At 39.5% G+C, this 21,522-nt stretch overlaps 1 protein-coding gene across 10 annotated transcripts in view; it reads left to right on the top strand.

The window, feature by feature from the left end:
- Positions 1 to 21,322, top strand: part of LOC127456684 (nuclear receptor coactivator 1-like) — a 104,085-nt gene extending 82,763 nt beyond the window's left edge. For 8 of the 10 annotated variants that reach the window (XM_051725158.1, XM_051725154.1, XM_051725157.1 and 5 more), the window contains 16 exons: positions 39 to 216; positions 1,341 to 1,520; positions 1,884 to 1,982; positions 3,134 to 3,274; positions 4,802 to 4,949; positions 5,553 to 6,534; positions 8,258 to 8,408; positions 9,322 to 9,510; positions 9,617 to 9,737; positions 9,846 to 10,014; positions 11,645 to 11,926; positions 12,160 to 12,261; positions 12,917 to 13,304; positions 14,129 to 14,303; positions 14,548 to 14,734; positions 15,372 to 15,560. In XM_051725158.1, the coding sequence (XP_051581118.1) occupies positions 39 to 216; positions 1,341 to 1,520; positions 1,884 to 1,982; positions 3,134 to 3,274; positions 4,802 to 4,949; positions 5,553 to 6,534; positions 8,258 to 8,408; positions 9,322 to 9,510; positions 9,617 to 9,737; positions 9,846 to 10,014; positions 11,645 to 11,926; positions 12,160 to 12,261; positions 12,917 to 13,304; positions 14,129 to 14,303; positions 14,548 to 14,734; positions 15,372 to 15,539 (3,660 nt within the window). In that variant the 3' untranslated portion in view covers positions 15,540 to 15,560. Of the gene's footprint in view, positions 1 to 38; positions 217 to 1,340; positions 1,521 to 1,883; positions 1,983 to 3,133; positions 3,275 to 4,801; positions 4,950 to 5,552; positions 6,535 to 8,257; positions 8,409 to 9,321; positions 9,511 to 9,616; positions 9,738 to 9,845; positions 10,015 to 11,644; positions 11,927 to 12,159; positions 12,262 to 12,916; positions 13,305 to 14,128; positions 14,304 to 14,547; positions 14,735 to 15,371 lie in introns of all 10 variants that reach the window. The other 2 variants (XM_051725161.1, XM_051725164.1) reach the window with 2 other exon arrangements.
- The last annotated feature ends 200 nt before the right edge of the window (positions 21,323 to 21,522 follow it).

Below are 21,522 nucleotides of genomic sequence, written 5' to 3' on the forward strand. Positions count from 1 at the left end.
GTCTTCCTTCCCTTGCTTTTCCCTGCCTATTCGTCAAGGCCCTGGATGGCTTCTTTTTCGTTGTGAACCGTGAGGGGCGCGTTGTGTTTGTGTCTGAGAATGTCACCAGTTATCTGGGCTACACCCAGGAAGAGCTGATGACCTCCAGTGTCTACAGCATCCTTCACGTGGGAGATCACAACGAGTTTGTGCGTAACCTGCTACCCAAGAGCCTTGGTGAGTATCTCAGTGAGGAAGGCCATAGTAAGAGCACACAAATAAAGAGTTTCATTGAGCCACACTGAAACTTTTGTGCATTTTAAAGGGATTGTTGAAAATAATTTGCTCACCCTTATGTTGTTCCAAACCTGTTGGACTTTCTTTCGTAGAACACAACAGGTCATTTTTGGAAGAATATCCTGGCCACTCTGTTCCATATAAAAAAAGAATGAGGACTGGGACTCCAATATAACAAAAAATAAATAAATGCATAAAAAGCACAAGAAAAGTATCATAAATGTATTATAAAAGTGGTCCATGCGGTTTGTGTGCTATATTCCAAGTCTTCTGAATTCATTTCATGTGTCTTCAGAAAAAAGACCAAAATTTTAATTATTAACTGATAATCTTCCCATCTAGTGGGCTGCTAAAGAGATAGTTTACCCAAAAATGAAAATTTTCTGATCATTTATGCATTCCAGATTTGAATGACTGCTTCTGCTGAACTCAAACAAATATTTTTTAGAAGAATATCTCAGCTCTGTAGGTTCTCACAATCCAAGTGAATGGGTACCAACATTTTGAAGCCCCAAAAAGCACATAAAGGCAGCATAAAAGTAATCAGTAAGACTCCATTGGTTAAATCTATGTCTTCAGAAGTGATTTGATAGGTGTGGGTGAAAAAATATTAATATTTAAGTCCTTTTGTAGATTGTGGAGATTTATAGTAAAAAAGGATTTAACTATTGATCTGTTTCTCACCCACACCTATCATATCACTTCTGAAAATATTGATTTAACCACTGGAGTCATAATGATTACTTTAAGTCTGCCTTTATGTGCTATTTGGACCTTCAGAATTTTAATACCCATTCACTTGCATTGTATGGACCTACAGAGCTGAGATATTCTTCTAAAAATCTATGTTTGTGTTCAGCAGAAGAAAGTCCTACACATCTGGGATGGCATGTGGGTGAGTACATTATGAGAGAATTATGAGTAAATTATGTGTTAATGATACCCTAGTAATATTAGCAGAAAGGCTCAAGATCAACCTCTGTTACTTAAGCATGCAGTGACACTCCTCTGATGGTCTTTATCTCTCACTTATCATTACCTTGCTCATCTGTGTGTGTTTCCAGTAAACGGTGTGTCATGGCCTCAGGAGCAAGGCCGGAGAAACAGCCACACTTTTAACTGCAGGTTGCTGAAAAGGCCTCCAGACGAGGTTGATTCAGAGAACCAGGAGGCCCGACAACAGTATGAGCTCATGCAGTGCTTCACGGTCTCTCAGCCCAGAGCAGTGCAGGAGGATGGCGAAGGTGAGACCACACACACTCACACATAAATTCATACCCACCTACATATTAAGCTTCGCACAGGAAGTCTGATGAAACAAGCTGATGTTCAAATATGAAATCATTTTTTTTAGTGTTAAGCACATATAGAGTATGCATGCACACGTTCATCGACACAACTACAAGCTGACTGCATTAATCGAGATTTTTTATGTTTACAAGGCTCAATCAATCTGATGAGTCGCATTTAGGACCCAGATGCAATTTGCCATTATCTGTGCTGGTTTTGGAGAGAAATCTGCTGAATTCTGTGAAGTTAAGTTTTTGAGGAGGTTCCCACCCCCCCCCCCCCCCCAAAAATCACATTGTGGTTTATGTTGTCCACAGACCTGCAAAGCTGTTTGATCTGTATAGCATGCCGAATGCCCCGTCCACCACCGATCTCTGTCAGTACAGAGTCCTTCATCACCAAGCAGGACCCTACAGGTAGTCTTTCGTTACATATACACACACTCCAGTCTCAGCTGCTAAGACCATTGATCTGCCAAAACTGTCATCATGTAAGAGCCCATGCAGGGTTATCATAAACTGAGACAAAAGTTATTGATTAAAAAAAAAAAAAATGTGATAGTGATAACAAACAGTATGTTTACATGCATTGCAAAGTTCAATTTCAGTTGGACTAAAACATTAATTTGTCTTTTTAGAATGTCAAGTAAATGCTTTAGTCTGACTGAAATCATACCAGATTTTTTGAATGTGGTCATGCAGACCTAGTCAGTGTGATTGTAACTCAACTTCAACAGCATGTATACACATTAATCGGACCACAAGAATGCCACTTGTTGTCCGATTAAGGTGTATACATGCTGTTGAAGCTGAGCTACAATTACATTATCTAGGTCACCATTGTGCATCACAACTTGTGTTTAACACTTCTTCAGCTGACTTCCTTAAAATATTCGATAATGCATTGACATATATACTTGGACAGATAGATGGAAACTAGATTGACTATGCAAAAACCAGCTGTAACTCGATTATAACTGGACATGTAAACATACTGAAAGATCGACACATGAAATTGCAGAGGCTAATAGGAAAAGAGAGCTTTCTGCTATAAACATAAACTTTCAAGTAACTTTTTTGCAATGACTTGCAGTGATCTCTGACCATTTTATACATTGCAATGCACAAGGCCTTTGAACTTTTTCCTCTTGCTTTTGTGCTCTGAGAAGTTCTTACTCTGAGGTGACTTCAGTTTTGCATGAATCAAATGCCACATCAGAGCCACCTTAAACTTCACATCAAGTTTCAAGTTTTACAACAAGTTTCATATACATCGAGCGGATACGTTGTTTCCCGTAATTGTGATTCCTGTGCATAAACAGGCACGACTTTGTTCCTCAAATGTCTTGCTTATGATATATGTACATATAGTATAAACACTGACAATTTTGTTGTTTCCTCAACTCATTTCTTAACTAGGTGTTGTGCACAAGGGAAACGCTAAACGTTTTGTTGTCATATTTGGTATTTGAAAAGCTTCCTCATCTCCATCTTCAAGTACTGTTGAATGAAGCTAATGATCTTCCCTGTGTGTGTGTGTGTGTGTGTGTATGTGTGTATGTGTGCAGGGAAAATCATCTCTATTGAGACGGGTGCTCTGAGGGCCACAGGCCGACCAGGCTGGGAGGACCTGGTCAGGAAGTGCATCTATGCGTTCTTCCAGCCTCAGGGCAATGAGCCCTCCCATGCCAAGAAGCTGCTTCACGAGGGTGAGCATGGGATTATATTAGGATTATTACTTGCTGTTTTAAAGCAGTAATGACCAGACCTTGTCTTTCTTTACCCTAGAGATGATCTTGGAATGATTGTTTTATGATTTATTTATTTTTATGATTGACACTCTTGTTTTGATTTGTAGCTCAGAAACTCCATGAAATCGCTCGGTGATGTGTCATGTGTTGATTTAGTTCTTATTTTTTCCGGGCTCTTCCCTTTTTTAATAGCAAATAGCTTAGGTGTATTGTAAAATGAGTCATCAGTATTTTGGTCAATTTTTCTGGAAGAGAAAGTCTGTATATTTTCAATGGGTATATGTGCTATATGTTAATTTTTGTGACATTTAGGAATATATTTGCTTATAGATGGCTTCAAAGCTAATAGCCATGGACTAAAAGCCACAAAACTAAAAATGTACATGGAGTCTTTAAAAACATTGTTGCTGAGATTCAGTAGTTTTAGCTTTGTTGCTTGATAAAATTGATTAACCAGATTTTAAAGGAATAGTTCACCCAAAAATGAAAATACTCTCATCATTTACTCACCCTCATGCCATTCCAGATGTGTATGACTTTCTTTGTTTTACTAAACACAAATGGATGTTTTTAGAAAAATATTTTAGCTCTGTAGGTCCATACAATGTGAGTGATACATCCAACTGAGTGATCCATCCCACTTTTTGTACTCACAATATGAATTGCCTCCTTTTGGAAGAAGATTCAGAGATCCACATTGTAAATTAAATAGGATTAAGAACTAATTTGTGCCTGTATCAGTGCAAAATTTTTAAAGCAGTTCACATTGATTGAATGTCTTTTTATTGTGTGTTTGTGCTCTACTGTGTGTAATTTCTAATGTTCATTGAAATATTGCAACATTGAGTCCACACCAAATTTCCCCTTGGGGTCAATAAAGTATACTTTGACTTTGATTTTGAATTGAATGGTGATCAGAACTTTAAAGCTCCAGAAAGCACATACATGCAGCATAAAAGAAATTCAAATGACTCCAGTGGTTAAATCCATATCTTCAGAGGCGAAATGATAGGAGTGGGTGAGAAACAGACCAGTATTTAAGTCCTTTTTTACTATCAATCTCCACTTTCACTTTCACATTCTTCTTCCTTTGTTTTTGGCAATTCACATTCTTTGTGCATATCGCCACCTACTGGGCAGGGAGGATAATTTAAAGTGAAAAAGGACTTAAATATTCATCTGTTTCTCACCCACACCTATCGTATCGCTTCAGATGACATGGCTTCAACCACTGGAGTTGTCTGGATTACTTTTATGCTGCCTTTATATGGTTTTTGGACTTCCAAAGTTCTGGCAACCATTCACTTGCATTGTATGGACCTACAGAGCTGAGATATTTTTCTAAATATCTTCATTTGTGTTCTGCAGAAGAAAGAAAGTCATACTTATCTGGGATGGCATAAGGGTTAGTAAACGATGAGAGAATTTTCCTTTTTGGGTTAACTATCCCTTTAAGCTACTCTGTGTGTGTTTGCATGTTGACAGTGATGACCCACGGCACGGCCATTAGTCCTCTGTACCAGTTCACACTCAGTGATGGGACGCCTCTCAGTGCGCAGACGCGCTGCAAATTCTGCTGCCCCCCAAACCCAGATGTACAGCCCTTCATCATGGGCATTCACACTATAGACAGGTACATCTCTCACCTTATAAGCTCATACAGTGGCCCCAAAAAATACGTGGACACTTAAGCCACTCTTAATAAATGTATGTCATTACACAGAAAAATATCAGAACAAGTGGCATCTGCAAACAAATGATACTAGAATTTTACTGCAAACTTCACTTTTCTTAGCCCTTTTTGCAATTACTTTTAGCCAACCGAACCCAAGGTCATTTTTAGTGCATAAATGAAGTCAGTTCTTATCAAGCTCCCACAGGTGTTCTAGCAGAGTAACCACTGGTGGAGTTCATATTAACTGTAGACATGTTCCACTACTTTTTCTCTTAATTTCGAACATCATATCTATGGTTTTATCATTTAAAACCTAAAAAACTTTTTTGTGTGTGAAATGTTTGCTTGACAATTTGGATGTCTTATTTTAAAATAATGCCACTTGGTTTGATATTGTATTATTTAATGCCATGACATACTTTTTAAAGTGTGTCCAAATACTTTTTAGGGTTTCTCTACATGCCATTTTTTATTATTATTAAGACTGACACACAATAATGACATTTGAATGATACTATATTGATTCTCTGACACTTTTGGATATTTAAATGTGTGTTTTAGGGAACACAACACTGCTAGCTCTCAGGAAAACACTACCCACAGCCTTCCATCTCCTGCTGCCCCACCCTCCCGCTCACCCGCCCTGCAGCCCTCCAGTGACCCCAGCCTCCATCTCAACAACAGCAATGGCACCTGTGCCACTCCTGGACCCCCCACACCCACTCCACCTGGCTACCTGACGGCGAGCCGCGTCAGGCCTTCCCAGCAGGTCAGCAGCCCCTCGCCACTAGGCAGCCCTCTCACAACCACCCCTACCTCATTCATGTCGCTCCGACCTCCACGGGGCAGCCCGGGCCTGGCCAGCAGCCCTCGCTTGCCCGGCCACCCCTTTTCCCCCTCGGCGCCCAGCATACACTCACCCGCTGGCGGTCTGAACAGGCAGCAGTCCGGCGGTGATGGTGTCGGTTTCTCTCTCCCCTCTCCATTGCCCTCTCGACAGACTCCAACCCCCAGCAGCTCTCCAGCACGTCAGCCTCCAGCCAAACCACCTGAAGCATCTGATGAGACTAAGAGTGCTGCGGTGGGCAACCTTAAACTCAACCAGCTCTTGGATGACAAACTTAGCACAGGCACAGCCGAACATGACTCCTCCCAGCCCCGTCCTGTGCCTGTGGCTCAGTGCCCGGCCTCTCACAGCAGCCTGACTGAGCGACACAAGATTCTGCATCGTCTGCTCCAGGACAGCAGCCCTGCAGATGCAGCCAAGGAGCCCGATATCAAGAAGGAGCCTCCGGCCAGTCCCGGCGCCATAGCACGGGCGCTGGGGAAGGAGCCGCAAGATCACCAGCTGCTGCGTTTCCTGCTGGATACAGATGAAAAGGACCTAGAGGATCTGCCACCTCCAGCATCCCTTAGCCTCCAGACGGTCAAAGTGAAGTCAGAAAAGAAAGGGAGCAGAGAGAACGTCCCCTGTGTTGCCCACACTGTCTGTACAAGCCCTGCGACACCTTGCTCGCCTAAATCCAGTGACAGGCCCAGCCCGGTATTTACATCCGTCCTTGCTTATTAATTGTTTGTACTGTAAGACATATTTAATCTGTAAACAGATTTTTTTCCTATTGTACAAATATTAGTCTGCTATTTTCATGCCCCGATCACACTGACAACATTTTTTCGCTGGAGGTCACCAATTTCTGTATTTTTGATAGGAATAGGCGTTCCTACTTCTGGCCATAGTTTTGGAAAATCTAAACAAAAATGAGATGTATTGCGGGTAAAAATCTGTTTTGACATTTAATCCTTTTTTAATGTAACAAATGAATGATTAACAATGCTTGAACTACAGTGCTTTCAGAAAGTATTCATTTTTTTTCACATTTTGTTATGTAGCAGCCTTATGCTAAAATGCTTTAAATTATTATTATTATTTAATTTTATTTTTTTGCATCAATCTACACTCCATACTCCATAATGACAAAGCAAAAAACAGATTTTTGGTAACTTTGCAAATGTATTAAAAAGAAAAAACTGAAATATCACATTGACATAAGTATTCAAACTCTTTACTCAGTAGTTAGTTGAAGCACCTTTGGCAGCCTCAAGTCTTTTTGGGTATGATGCGACAAGCTTTGCACACCTGGATTTGGGGATTTGGGGACTGTCAGGTTGGATGAGGACCGTTGGTGGATGGCCATTTTCAAGTCTCTCCAGAGATGTTCGATTGGGTTCAAGTCCGGGCTCTGGCTGGGCCACTCAAAGACATTCACAGAGTTGTCCCTAAGCCACGCTTGCGTTGTCTTGACTGTGTGCTTAGGGTTATTGTCCTGTTGGAAGGTGAACCTTCGGTCCAGTCTGAGGTCCTGAGCTCTCTGGACCAGGTTTTCATAAAGGATATCTCTATATTTTGCTGAGTTCAGCTTACCTTCAACCCTGACCAGTCCCCCAGTCCCTGCCACTGAAATATGTATTTTCAGCTGTGAGACCTTATATAAACAGATGTGTGCCTTTCCAAATCATGTCCAATCAATTGAATTTGCCACCGGTGGACTCCAGTCAAAGTGTAGAAATATCTGAAAGATGATCCAGAGAAATGGGGTGCACATGAGCTAAATTTCAAGTGTCATAGCAAAGGGTCTGAATACTTATGTCAGTGTGATATTTCAGTTTTTTCTTTTTAATAAATTTGCAAAGTTATCAAAAAATCTGGTTTTTGCTTTGTCATTATGGAGTATGGAGTGTAGAATGATGTGAAAAAAATTATAATTTAAAGCATTTTAGCATAAGGCTGCAAAATACCAAAATGTGATTAGAATGAAGGCGTCTGAATACTTTCTGAATACACTGTGAACTAATTAGGCATGCCGTTTTCAAGGCATCATTTTGTTATTAAATAACTCTATGTAGGCAGAAACAAACAATATTAAATAGTAAAATTTAAGATGTGTTGATATCATTTCAGCATATCCAGCTTATTATCCACAGACAAGTAAGCAAGCCATTTGTTGGTTTATTTTCCGGGAAAGTGTAAACATTGTAAACTTTAAAAATGTGTAGCCCTTATTCTTGCTTGGAAGCTGTTACAAGTTGCTTTTAACACCCAGGACATGGGTACACTCTCTTGCTATGTTCTTAAACTGTCAAACCCTTGTGCTTATTTGAGGCAATAATGCTCTGACTTACTCTTTCTGATGCTCTAGTGTGCCTTTTGATGTTGATGACTTTTGCTCTCATTTTTACTCCACCACTGTGTGTGTTTACATGAGTAGCAGTTTCTCAGTACCGATCTGGATACTTTGAACCAGCTGTTGCCCACTCTGAGAAGCTCAGTGGGAGGTAAAGCAGTAGAGGAGCCCAACGTGGATGACCTTTCCATAGGGGTGAATGTGAAGAAAGAGTCGCCAGGATCATTAAGCCAATGTGAGGCCCGTCATACTGTTAGAACACATCCCCTGCACACTGATAAACAAACAATTTGTTAATTTTTAAAATTCATAATGCTTAATTTACCTTAAAGTTTCACCTAAATAGGAAAATTCTGTCATCATTTACTTATCCTCATGTCGACCAGTATGACTTAATTTCTTCTGTGGAACACAAAAGGAGAATTTTTGACAAATGTACTAGTTGCTCTTTTCTGTCCAATATGAATGGGCACTGAAGCTTTGAAGCTTCAAAAAGGATGCAAAAGCACCATAAAAGTATCATAAAAGAGGTCCATACGACTTGTGCGCTATATTCCAAGTCTTCTGAAGCCGTATGATAGTTTTGTTTGAGAAATGGACCAAAATTTAAGTTGTTAATCACTGAATATCTTGACATCTGCCCTAGCTCTCCTTAGCATGAATGAATCCTCCTTTTGAGTTGGATCTTTAAAATGACTTGGTTGATCCAGCTCACAAAACCAATGCGAATGATTCATTCAAGAATTGGGCAACGCAACTTCTCTTATGAACTTGGATATCAAGATTTTCAGTGAATATCTTATGACAGAAGACTTAAATTCCAGTAGATTTCTCACTCAAAGCTATCGATTGAGTTCAGATGGCTTGGAATATAGCACACAAGTAATATGGACTACTTGTATGGTGCTTTGGCATTCTATTTGAAGCTTTCAAGAGCAGTCCCCATTCATTGGAATTGCATGAAAAAGAGCGACCAGTACGTTCTTCAAAATTTCTCATTTTGTGCTCCAAGAACAATATGAAGACTTTCGAGTTTCATACGACATGAGGGTAGGTATAAATGATGGGAGAATTTTCATTTTTGGGTGATCTAGCCCTTTTGAATCCTCAATAACTGCTTTTCTTCTAAACTTCACCTCTCTCTTTAGCATACCCTGATGGCTCCAACCTCACGAGTCTGTCCTCTTTCGAGTTCTGTGACCCCTCCACTCCAAACCAGGCTCAGGGTCAAGTCCAGGTACCGGATCTTGGTCACACAGACCCTTTTCAGCCACCTAAGGAACGCAGCAGCCCCTTTGCCAATCCAAACAGCCTCAACTCTTTCAACACCAACACGGGTACTGAACTGAATGCTTTACATCTGAACTGAATACATAAACTTTTGAAGACATACAGTGAAGGAGAGATGTAAGTTAATGACTGTTATTACCTCCTTTGATTCAGGTCTGGCCAAGCAGGAACTTTCTGATTCTCAGCAGTTTCAACCCTTGTCCCTGGTTGACCCCACGTCCTTCGATAGCAGTTTGGGCAACCAGACACAGGCCCCTCTGTCCTCTCCTCAAGAGTGAGTGTTTTTTGAATGTCATTGTCATTTGTAATAAATCAGTGAAACTTACAAAGGTTCCTTCCTTCCCCTCTTAATCGGCGACCGTTTCTTCTATGTTGTAAGCAGGCAGTGTGTTCCGTGTCCGCTGGATGAGATGCTGTGTCCACCCACCACTACAGAGGGCCGTAACGATGAGAAGGCCCTGCTGGAGCAGCTGGTCACTTTCTTGAGCCGCACAGACGAGAGCGACCTGGCCGAGATAGACCGAGCGCTGGGCATTGACAAACTTGTTCAAGTTAGTGTTATTTGCACACTGGAAAAAACTTTTTATTCACCTTTTACATTTACAAGAACAGTGGGTCTCGCACTAATAATGGCGTAAAAGTTGCGTACTTATCTGTGTGAAAAAGTTCTCACAACATTTCTGACAGATTCACAATGTTTGTTCTTGCCCTCCTTATGTTAATGAATCAGGATTATTCTAAAGAATTACTTAGTAATTAACGTAATACAAGGGCTTTCTGCACAACCTGTCTTGTACAGTATTTTGTCACTCTCTGCAAATGTACCTTTATGCTCATTAAGTATGCTCTCTACACCTAGACTACATGTGATCAGCTGCTTTTTTATGCAGTATGTATTGCAGATCACTTGCACGAACAATCATCCATGTGATTATCTAATCAGCCAATCTTGTGGCAGCAGTGCCATAAAACCATGCAGATATGGGTCAGGAGCTTCAGTTAATGTTTAGATCAACCATCAGAATGGGGAAAAAGAGTTTGATTGATTTGAGTATTTCTGTAACTGCTGATCTCGTGGGATTTTTACACACAACAGTCTCTAGAATTTACTCTGAATGGTGCCAAAAACTAAAAAACATCCAGTGAGTGGCAGTTCTGTGGACAGAAATGCCTTGTTGATGAGAGAGGTCAACAGAGAATGGCCAGACTGGTTAGAACTGACAGATTCTACGGTAACTCAGATAACCGCTCTGTACAATTGTGGTGAGAAGAATAGCATCTCAGAATCCTATTCTGAGATAGCGCTGGTTAGCGCTGTTTGGCAGCACGAGGGGGACCTACACAATATTAGGCAGGAGGTTTTAATGTTGTGGCTGATCGGTGTGTGTGTGTGTATGTGTATATATATATATATATATATATATATATATATGGCTTAAAAGGATATTCCGGGTTACGTACAAGTTAAGCTCAATTGACAATATTTGTAGCATAATGTTGATTACCACAAAAATTAAATGCGACTTGATCCTCCTTTTTTTGTAGTAAAAGCAAAACTTACAGTAAGGCACTTACAATGGAAGTAAATGGGGCCAATCCATAAATGTTAAAATACTGACTGTTTCAAAAGTATAGCCACAAGACATAAACAATATGCTTGTTAACGATAGATAGTTTGATAGAATCACTTGCTATCCTTTTCTGTGTAAAGTTATATCCGATTTTACAACTTCGTTGACATGACAACATTATGACCATAAAAACAACTGTTTAAACAATGTAACAGCTTAAATAATACACAGGTTTTAACTGAAGAATTAATGTACTGTAAGTTATAAGCTTCACATTACTGACTTTAAACCCTCTAAATATTGTTCCAATTCACTTCTGTTATAAATGACTCACTGTAACCTTGATTTTTGCTTCTTTATTTTTTTTTTTAAAGAGAAGGAGGGACGTGTTGAAATAAAATTTTTTTGTGGTAATTAACATTGTTATTTTACAAACATTTTTGCATGCATGGTTTAAGTTGTTCCTAAATTTTATTCTAAATGTGTAGAAACTTGTTGATGAATTGTGATTTCAGCATGAAAACGTTTGCAAAAACATACATTTCCACGGTTATTGAATGAAAGCCAATGTGTCAAAGAAACACTTTCTGGTTTACTGCCTTGTCTACAGAGTGGATGCCTCGAACCCGTAACCCAATCCTTTCCTCAGCCTCAGCCCCCAACTCCTGTGCCCATGGACCCCAAACTTCCCAGCTACCCCTCACAATTCTCTGCTGAGATGGGCACCACACAGGGAATGAGTTTCGGGGCCCCACGGATGCTGTTTCCAGGAAACGTGGGCATAGCTGTGAGACCCGGCATAAACCGAGCTCCTGGTGTGCCCAACCAGCTGCGGCTGCCACCCAACCAGCTGAGACTCCAGCTCCAGCAACGTCTTCAAGGCCCACAGCAGGTAGAGCTCCAGCCTTCACTTCACTGTGTAGTAATAATAAATGTGATCGCACAACCTCTAAATCCCCCTCTTGGGATTTTGTTTCTTTGTGTAACAGATCCAGTGAATGCTTTCTATTGAAATAACATGCTGTGGAACTAACCTAGTCTTTTGTCAGCTGCAGCTGCTGAGCGAACGAATGATTAGTTGCACTTGTTTAGTGGTGATCTATTGCTTCTATCTCCTCTCTCCAGCAGCTCCAGAATAGACTTGCTACCATGGGCCAGTTCCCACAGGGTGGGTACATTGCCATGGGGATGCGTCAGGGCCTGCAGCAGCCTCAAATGCCCTCTCAGGTTAGTGAAACATACACCAAGCCAAATAATGAATGCCACTCAAAGCAGTATTAATATTTGCTCAACAATTTGATTTGATAACGATTTGTTCTGATTACAATTCTTTATTGTAGATCTGAATTGTGATCTCAGTTTGGTTTGATTCATAGTTATGATCAAAACTATGCTGAAAATGCTGTCATTACATGTGTTTATTCATTTATATTAGTTTTATTTATATGTACCATTTGTGGTTTGAGGAGGTGGGTGCTTGTAACTGTTTTTATGTGCAGTTGTAAAAAAAGTATGAGATGGTGATTGTGATATTTTGGTATTTTTTTTCTTTTTGTTATTTTTTACTGTATTTAATACACTATTCATATTTACAATTGCACTGCATAAAAACTATTTTTACCACTTTGGAAATACATTTGGTCTCTGGATTGAGTGGATATTTACAACTGAATCTAAATGAAGACTTTTCTTTTGTTTATGAAATGAAAGCATAATTATAATAAGTTAATTGATGGATTGAATTGTCATTGTCAAATTGATTCATTGCAATGCATTGATGTGCTTTTACACTCCTACCCATTCAAAGTCTTTCTTTGTTATTGTGTATGAGTATGCGCCAGTTTGACTGAGACTGATTGCAAGCCTCGCCTCTTTTCCACAGCCTCCACTTAATGCTCAGATGATGGCCCAGCGGCAACGGGAGCTGTACAGTTTCCAGCACCGACAGCGGCAGATTCTTCAGCAGAAAGTCATGCTGATGAGGCAAGGGTTGAACACTATGGGAGCTCAGCGAATTCCCAAGGGCCCCCAGCAGCAACAGCCACAGCAGCAGCAGTTTGGCTATCCTCCAAGCTACAGTGCCGTGCCTGGGAACACCCCTACCTCTCCGAGCCATTTTAACTCCATGGGAGGAGGACCTCTGGACCCCAAGCTTTCCGCCAGGGGGGGCATGGGAAACCAAGGCATTATAGGAGGCATTCAAGGGCAATTTGAGGGGCCTGTGAACACTCCTGTTCAGCAAGGGCTTTTTCAGCAATTTGGGGGGCCTGGTACGTCTCACACGCTTAATGATATTTACACTAGAATATTACAAATGAATCATCATAGCTTTACTCATCTGTCATGGTGTCTAATAGAGATGCCAAGTCTCTAAATTTCCTTACCAACAAATGTTTGAACAATTAAAACCTGCACCTGTTTCTTTATCTAATTTGTTGTACGGATATGAAATGAAATGTTTTTACAGTTGTCGATTGCATAAACTTTAAACACCAAAGAAATGAAAGATGCACCAAACTTGTGTGTTAATTTTAGCACCAGACTCTATCTAAATCAGTGCTGCACAGTGCAACAGTTTTGCTGACATTTGTGGTTAAAAAATTCATTCAATTTGACCAGATTATTGGTCAGATACGTGTTTTCAGTGTTGTGTTCTTAAACTGGTACACTTAATATGTTAATAAAAATTATCAAAGTATTATTGTTTTAATTTCATAGCAGGAAATAAGGTAGCATATTCTGTGGGGGAGGGAAAACAGATCAATTTGACATTGTATCAAAATAGTAGCAGTAGTTGTTGTAGTAAATTGTAGTAGTAAATAATAACAACAGAAATAAGTAATTGCTAAAAAAAAAAAAAGATTTGGGCTATTGGATTTTTTAGTTCACTAGCACCAGTCCTAACACCTAAAGAAGTAAGCATACAGCACCGATTGCTACTACCAGTATTCATAATAAACATTTTACCATGTACAAAGTTAAAAATGTGCTCAAACTCAGAGGGCAAATTTTTTTTTTTTCTACTGTCTGGATGGAACAGTATGGGGTTAGGATTTAGACCGTGATCCACTAACCTAAACCGTATCTCCCACAGGCATGATCCAGCAAGGAGATCCATCATTTGCTCCTGAGCTTAGTCCAACCAGCCCCCTTCTTTCACCTCAGAACTCCACCTCCCAGAGTCCTCTGCTCCAGCAAGCGCAACCTCCACCTGGTTATCAATCACCCGACATGAAGAACTGGCAGCAAGGGGCCATAGGCAACAACAGGTATGGTGTTCAATATTCCAAAAGAGGTTGGTAGATCCGATCCAGTGTTAAAGAACTGTGAATTCCTAAATTGAATAATACAACTTTAGCTTGCAGAGGTCACAAATGAAGTCACCCAAGGGTATGCAATTTAGCATTCTTGCCATTTTGTCCCATCTTCATTTAGACCAGTTTACTTCCAATCACTGATAATCTTATGAATGTATCAAACATCATGTTTTAATCTATTTGTTTTCTGTGTTAGTATGTTTAACCAGGCTTGTCAGCCTACCTCTCAGAGCTTTGGGCAGCAAGGCGTTTATAACAACATGAGTATCACCGTGTCAATGGCTGGGGGATCAGGAGTGGTGGGCTCTCTACCTCCCATTGGACCATCTGTTGGCATGGGTAACAACAACCTTGGCAACGTCACTTCTATGTGTAACGATCAGGTAATATGATCACAGTATAAAAAAATAAAAATAATAAAAAAATGACAATCCAAACCCATTTTACTCTATTGCATGAAACAGAAAAGAAGATATCTAGCAGATTTTTCAAGCTGTTTTTTTCCATTTGAAAGTGAATGCTGACCACAGCTTTCCCTGGTTCCGATCCACTTCCATTGTATGGAAAACAGGAGCTTGGACATTCTGATTGATATTTCCTTTTGGGTTCCATGGAATAAAGAGAGCAATTTGGGTTTAGAATGTCATTAGAGTGAGTAAATGGTGACAGACATAAACCCTAAAACCCTATAACGAACATAAAAGAGACAAATTAAACAACTTACAGCGCAAATAATGCATGAGTTTTAACAGAAGAATTATTGCACTTTTAAACCCTCCAAAAATTGGCCCCATTAACTTCCATTGTAAATGACTCACTGTAACCTCTATTTTTTTTTAAAGAAATGGAGAGGCAAGTCGAAATTATTCTTTGTGGTAATCATCATTACAACAAATGCTGTCTGTTGAGCTTAACTTGTATTGAACCCAGAATATTTAGATTTGTTTTTTCTTATCTATCTTTGAGGAATAATTTGTGTCAAGCTAAATGTATACATAATTTTCTTTCTATATTTCTCAGGTACAGCAGGTTCAAGTGTTTGCTGATGTCCAGTGCACGGTAAACCTTGTGGGTAGCGACTCCTACCTGAACCAGTCAGGGCCCATAGGGTCCCAAAAGGGCCCGAGTGGGACCACTACAGCCCAGTCTCAGCAGAAGAGCCTGCTCCAGCAGCTCTTGACTGAGTGAGCCGCCTAACACCTGCCAGAGGACTGTCTCCACATGCAGAGATTTTTCATTCTTCACCTTTGTTTTCTATACAGTATATCTGCAGGGCCGGTGTCTGGGGCCCAGGCTCATGAGGTTTCATAGCCGTTCAGCTAAGTGCTCATTCCTGGTCACCTTTTTAAAGTCTGCTTCCTGAATGGAGAAAAGATCATGTTCCAAGAATTTGCCAAGTCTGTAAAAGGACCTGCTGCTTTTCAGCCAGTTATATGTCCTATCAAGTCAGGCCAACGTTGCAGTGCTTCTTGGAGAGCGGCGCAGCAGCTGAGCTCGGATTGGTCCGATAGGAAACTGGGGCAGGCTGTTGCCATGGTGTTGCTATATTCATGGTATTGTTCAGTTTCAGCTGAATCTGTGACTGATAGGCTCTCCTCAGCAGTGCCTGATGATGGGAGAAATGTCCCGCCTCTTTTTATTTGTTAGTCTGTTTTGTTTTGTTTGTTTTTGTCTGTTTTTGTTTTAAAACAAGCATTACCAGGATGGGAGACTGCTCTGTAGCACATAGTTGTCTGCTGCAGGCTTTCCTGGCAAAACTGTTTTAAAATGGCAGACTTTTAATTTTTAATCGTCCTACACATTTCCCACCCCCCCCAAGTAGCTGTGAATATGAGCCACTTAGGGTCAACTCAGCCTATCAGTGTTTTGCGGCAATGTGTTGTGCAGGTTGGTATTATATTGTACAGCACAAACGGACAAAGTTGTGACATGCTCATACTTTGTAATTTACTTTAAAAAAAGAAAAAGAATCATCGAATTTCTCTACAGGCAACTGGTGTTTTGAATGCATCAACATCATGGGTTTCAAAACTAGTTCTCTTTTTTTAAATAGCCACCTTTTTATTTTAAAAATAAATTTTTCGAACCAAGAAGTTGTCAACACGGCTGAATATTATACCGGGGGGTATTGCGTGCTCTTGGCTCATATATCAAGGTAAGAAAGACTCGGATTTGGATTTTTATGATTGATATTGGCTATCGAAATTTGCTTTGAACATACCAGTAAACAAACCTTCTGTTGCATTGTACACGGATATGAAAATGTAGATTGTACAGTGATTTTCATAATTAAGTTTCAAAGATGCTCTTGAAAACCACAGGAGCTCTCTCCCAACTCTGGAGGAGCGAAGTTTTTGTCACAAGTAACATTTGCACCATCAGCTGCATTCTCCAGCTCTTAGACTGCTCATTTGACTACTGTTGCCCAGTCAGACACTGTTCATCAGAATTATTTCCTTTGTTAATTAACCTACTAGTCATCCCCTTATATGAGTCAAAAAACACAATCTTAATTCTTTGAACCTAAAGGAATCTGATAACATGCAATAACATTACATAAAGAGCTGAAATAAAGTTAGTTTTCCTTATTGTGAAACGTACTAACGGAAAAATAATAAATCGAATTATTTTTTTAATTTGTTTAAGTTATCAGATTGACAAGCCCGTAAAAAACATTTTAATAAAGACATCATGGATGTTACTATGGTCGAAATTGATATCTCACTGTGCGAGTATGAGGTATTTCGCAAATTGTGCAACATAATCAGAAAACAACAAAAAATTGTTTGGGCACTGGAAAAGTGTTACATGCTCCTCACATATTTTCATTCTCCTTTAACAGTGTTTTTTTTTGTTTGTGATTCACTTTGTTGAGTTTAAGTGGTGTCTTTGTGCATGTGCTCTGAATACAAAGAATGGCTCTTTTTCTCCAATGCTACATCAGATTACACTGTCCGTAAACAAAAACAAAAAAAAAGTGGATCCTCATTCATCTATGAATTTCAGCCGGCAGTATGTACTGCTGAGATTGAGCCACTTTTTGGTATAAACAGTTCTGTGAAAAAGTATTTGCCCCCGTTCCTGGTTTCTTCTATTTTTGTGTATTTGTCATACTAAATTGTTTTAGATCTTCAAATGAGATATAACATAAATCAAAGGCAACCTGAGTAAACACAAAATACAGTTTTTAAATATATATATATGTTTAATTGAAGCAAAAAAGTTATCCAACACCTATATCACCCATGTGAAAAACCAACTGCCCCTTAAACTTAATAGCTGGCTGTGCCACCTTTAGCAGCAACAACTGCAACCAGACGCTTCCAATAACTGGAGATCAGTCTTTCACAACGCTGTGGTGGAATTTTGGTCCACTCTTCTTTACAGAACTGCTTTAGTTCAGCCACATTGGAGGGTTTTTGAGCATGAACTTCCCGTTTAAGGTCCTGCCACAGCATCTCAATCGGGTTCAAGTCAGGACTTTGACTAGGCCACTCCAAAACGATAATTTTGCTTCTTTTGAGCCATTCAGAGTTGGACTTACTGCTATGCTTTGGATCATTGTCTTGCTGCATAATCCAGTTGTGCTTCAGCTTCAGCTCACGGACTGATGACCGGACGTTCTCCTTTAGGATTTTCTGGTAGAGAGCAGAATTCATGTTTCCCTCAATTATTGCAAGTCGCCCTGGCCCTGAAGCTGCAAAGCATCCCCATACATCACACTACCACCACAATGCTTGACCGTAGGTATGATGATCATTTTGTGGAATTCTGTGTTTGATTTATGCCAGATAAAATGGGACCCGTCTTCCAAACAGTTCCACTTTCGACTCATCAGTCCACAGAACATTCTCCCAAAAGCTTTGAGGATCATCAAGGTGTGTTTTGGCAAAATTCAGACAAGCCTTAATGTTCTTTTTGTGTTAGCAGTGATTTTTGCCTCGCCACTCTTCCATGGATGCCATTTTTGGCCAGTGTCTTTCTGGTAGTGGAATCATGAACATTAACCTTTATTGATGCGAGAGAGGCCTGCAGTTCCTTGGATGTTGTCCTTGGCTTTTTTGTGACTCCCTGGATGAGTCGTGGCTGTGCTCTTGGAGGAATTTTGGAAGGTCGGCCACTTCTGGGAAGGTTCACTACTGTGCCAAGTTTTCTCCATTTAGAGATAATGGCTCTCACTGTGGTTCTTTGGAGTCCCAGAGCCTTTGAAATAGCTTTGTAACCCTTCCTAGACTGATGTATTTCAGTCACCTTTTTCCTCATCATTTCTGGAATTTCTTTTGACCTTAGCATAGTGTGCTACTGGGTGAGACCTTTTAGCCAACTTCATGCTGCTGAAAAAGTACTATTTAGGTGTTGATTTAATTGAACAGGGCTGGCGGTAATCAGGCTTGGGTGTGTCTAGTCCAGCTGAAAATGCAGTTTCATAGATTTGGGGATTTAGTATAATACCCAGTTGGTATTGGAAAATTTTTTTGCTTCAATAAATAACATTATTATTTAAAAATGTATTTTGTGTTTACTCAGATTGCCTTAGTTTTATGTTAGATTTTGTTTGAATTTTTGAAACAATGTATATGAGATATACACAAAAACAGGAGAAATCATGAGAATTCACAGCACTGTATATGTACATAGACATTACAAAAAGCAAGTTGATTTGAATAATACATGACATTTAAGATTCTCAGTCTGTGTTTTTCCAGGTTTTGGCTCACCTGAAGAACACTGACAATGTAACATAAATTTCCGCCCTTTGCCTCGTGGAACAGGCATTCCTGTATAGATCAAAATAGTTGGCTTTTAGAAAAACATTTTATGCAGTTGATCAGATTCTATTTTTGTCTATTTTAAATGAACCCTACCTGTCATCATTTCCGAGTTTCTGTGTTTATGCCAAATATACCAAACTAGCGAACAGTGCTTATTAAAAAATGGGTTTTTATTTTATTTAAAATTATTATTATTATTATTTTCCATATTTGATCTTGGTTACAGCGGCTCTTACAGTCAGTACAGAACATTGAGGTACAATAGAACTATTCAGAACCTGGTTTATCAAAGTATTGTGTAAATAACAGATAAATGTGAATATGTATCTGTTCAGAATCAACAAAATGTAGTGCTCCGAGTTTGTGGTAAAATCTACTTGCTTCCATTTATTTTCTTTTTTTCTTTTTTTTCTTTTTTTTTAGATGTATTTGTCTGAATGCGTGTACGTGTGTGATTAATACTGTATATCTGGTGTTTAAAATGGAAACAGACAAATGTCCTGATTTGATTTGATTTCTTTCTTTTTTGAATACCTACAACTTTTCCTGTGGGTGTTGAGATTGCTCTATATGTGAGAATGGTTTTGTGACTGCTGAATGTGACTTTGCTGAGGGAGAAGCAGCATGGACTGGCTTTTGTACGGGTTAATTTAAAAAAAAAAAAAGAAAAAAAAAGGCCATATTATTTAATTTCTCTGTTGTCAAAGTTTAATCAGCTCTGACAAAGTGGAACCTTGGTTTGAGAACAGTACTGGGTTGTTGTCGTGGGGTTTCTTCAACTGCCTGATGTAGTTTTGCCATGTGTTATACTCTCTTTAAGATGAGAACAAATTAATGACCAAAGCTTAAAGATACTAAAAGATTCATATCATATGCTAGGTTCATGCAATTGGACAAATGTAGCATTCAGTTTTTCCTGAATAGGCGTCCCATACCCTGTTTATCATGTGTATAACACTACCGTGTTTTTCCACAGTTTGTGCTTTGAGTTTTTATTTAATTTATATTGTTTTGGACTTTATTCCCCTACCTAGATACAAGCGGTTGAACTATCTGATTATTTTGTAACTATTTTTACTTGGAGAACACTGTGTCTCGTTTGGAAGGCTGCGTCCTCCGGAGGTCGCATTTGTCGGCCGCATACGTCATCGAGGCTGTCTCTTTTCAGGAAAGCGAGTAGGACACTTCGAATGCAGCCTTCAAATGCGACCTGCTTTCATGGGAATTCGGAGGATGCATGAGGTGTATCTTTCGTGGGCACTTGCAACCCACAATTCTTTGCTTCAACGGAAATGTCTAAAAAAGGTTACGCCAATTTGCCCGTAAATATGATGTTCAAACGCAAGGAGTGTTAATTCCCAAGTTGAAGTACCTCAGTAGATGGGTGCAGAGTATATAAATGTATAATTATATTAATATATAATTAAAATAACATATTAGACTAAAAGTACACCTGTAAAATCTATTTTCTATTCTCTTTACATCATTATAACTCTCCTAAAATGTACCCCATGCATTCCCTTCCAGAGGGACTTTGGCTGTGTCTCGTTTGGAAGGATGCGTCCTCCGGAGGTCGCATTTGTCGGCCGCATACTTCATCGAGGCTGTCTCATTTCAGAAAAGCGAGTAGGACACTCCGAATGCAGCCTTCGAATGCGACCTTCTTTCACGGGAGTTCGGAGGATGCATGAGGTGTATCCTTCGTGGGCACTCATAAACCACAATTCTTTGCTTTAACGGAAATGTCTAAAAAACAATTATGCCAGTTTGCCCGTAAATATGATGTTCAAACATAAGGAATGTTAATTCCCAAGTTGAAGTACCTCAGTAGACGAGTGCAGAGTATATAAATAAAATATTAGACTAAAAGTACACATGTAAAATCTATTTTCTTTTCTCTTTACATCATAATAACTCTCCTAAAATGTACCTCATACATTCCCTTCTAAAGAGACTTTGTTCCCTTCTCACTCAAAGCGCTCCCGCTTGTTAAAGAGTGGCATGCTGTCATAGCAACCATGTTACGTTATGTTTCCGTTTGTCCTATGAAGGCCGTCTCGTCTCGGAATGTATGAGGTACATTTTAGGAGAGTTATAATGATGTAAAGAAAATAAATTTACAGTTGTACTTTTAGTCTAATACTTTATTTTAATTATATATTAATATAATTATACATATTATATACTCTGCACCCATCTACTGAGGTACTTCAACTTGGGAATTAACATTCCTTGCGTTTGAACATCATATTTAGGGGCAAATTGCCGTCATTTTTTTTAGACATTTCCATTGAAGCAAAGAATTGTGGGTTATGAGTGCCCACGAAGGAATACACCTCATGCATCCTCTGAATTCCCATGAAAGAAGGTCGCATTCGAAGGCTGTATTCGAAGTGTCC

The sequence above is a fragment of the Myxocyprinus asiaticus genome, chromosome 19, assembly GCF_019703515.2.
Source record: "Myxocyprinus asiaticus isolate MX2 ecotype Aquarium Trade chromosome 19, UBuf_Myxa_2, whole genome shotgun sequence".
Lineage (NCBI taxonomy): Eukaryota > Metazoa > Chordata > Actinopteri > Cypriniformes > Catostomidae > Myxocyprinus > Myxocyprinus asiaticus.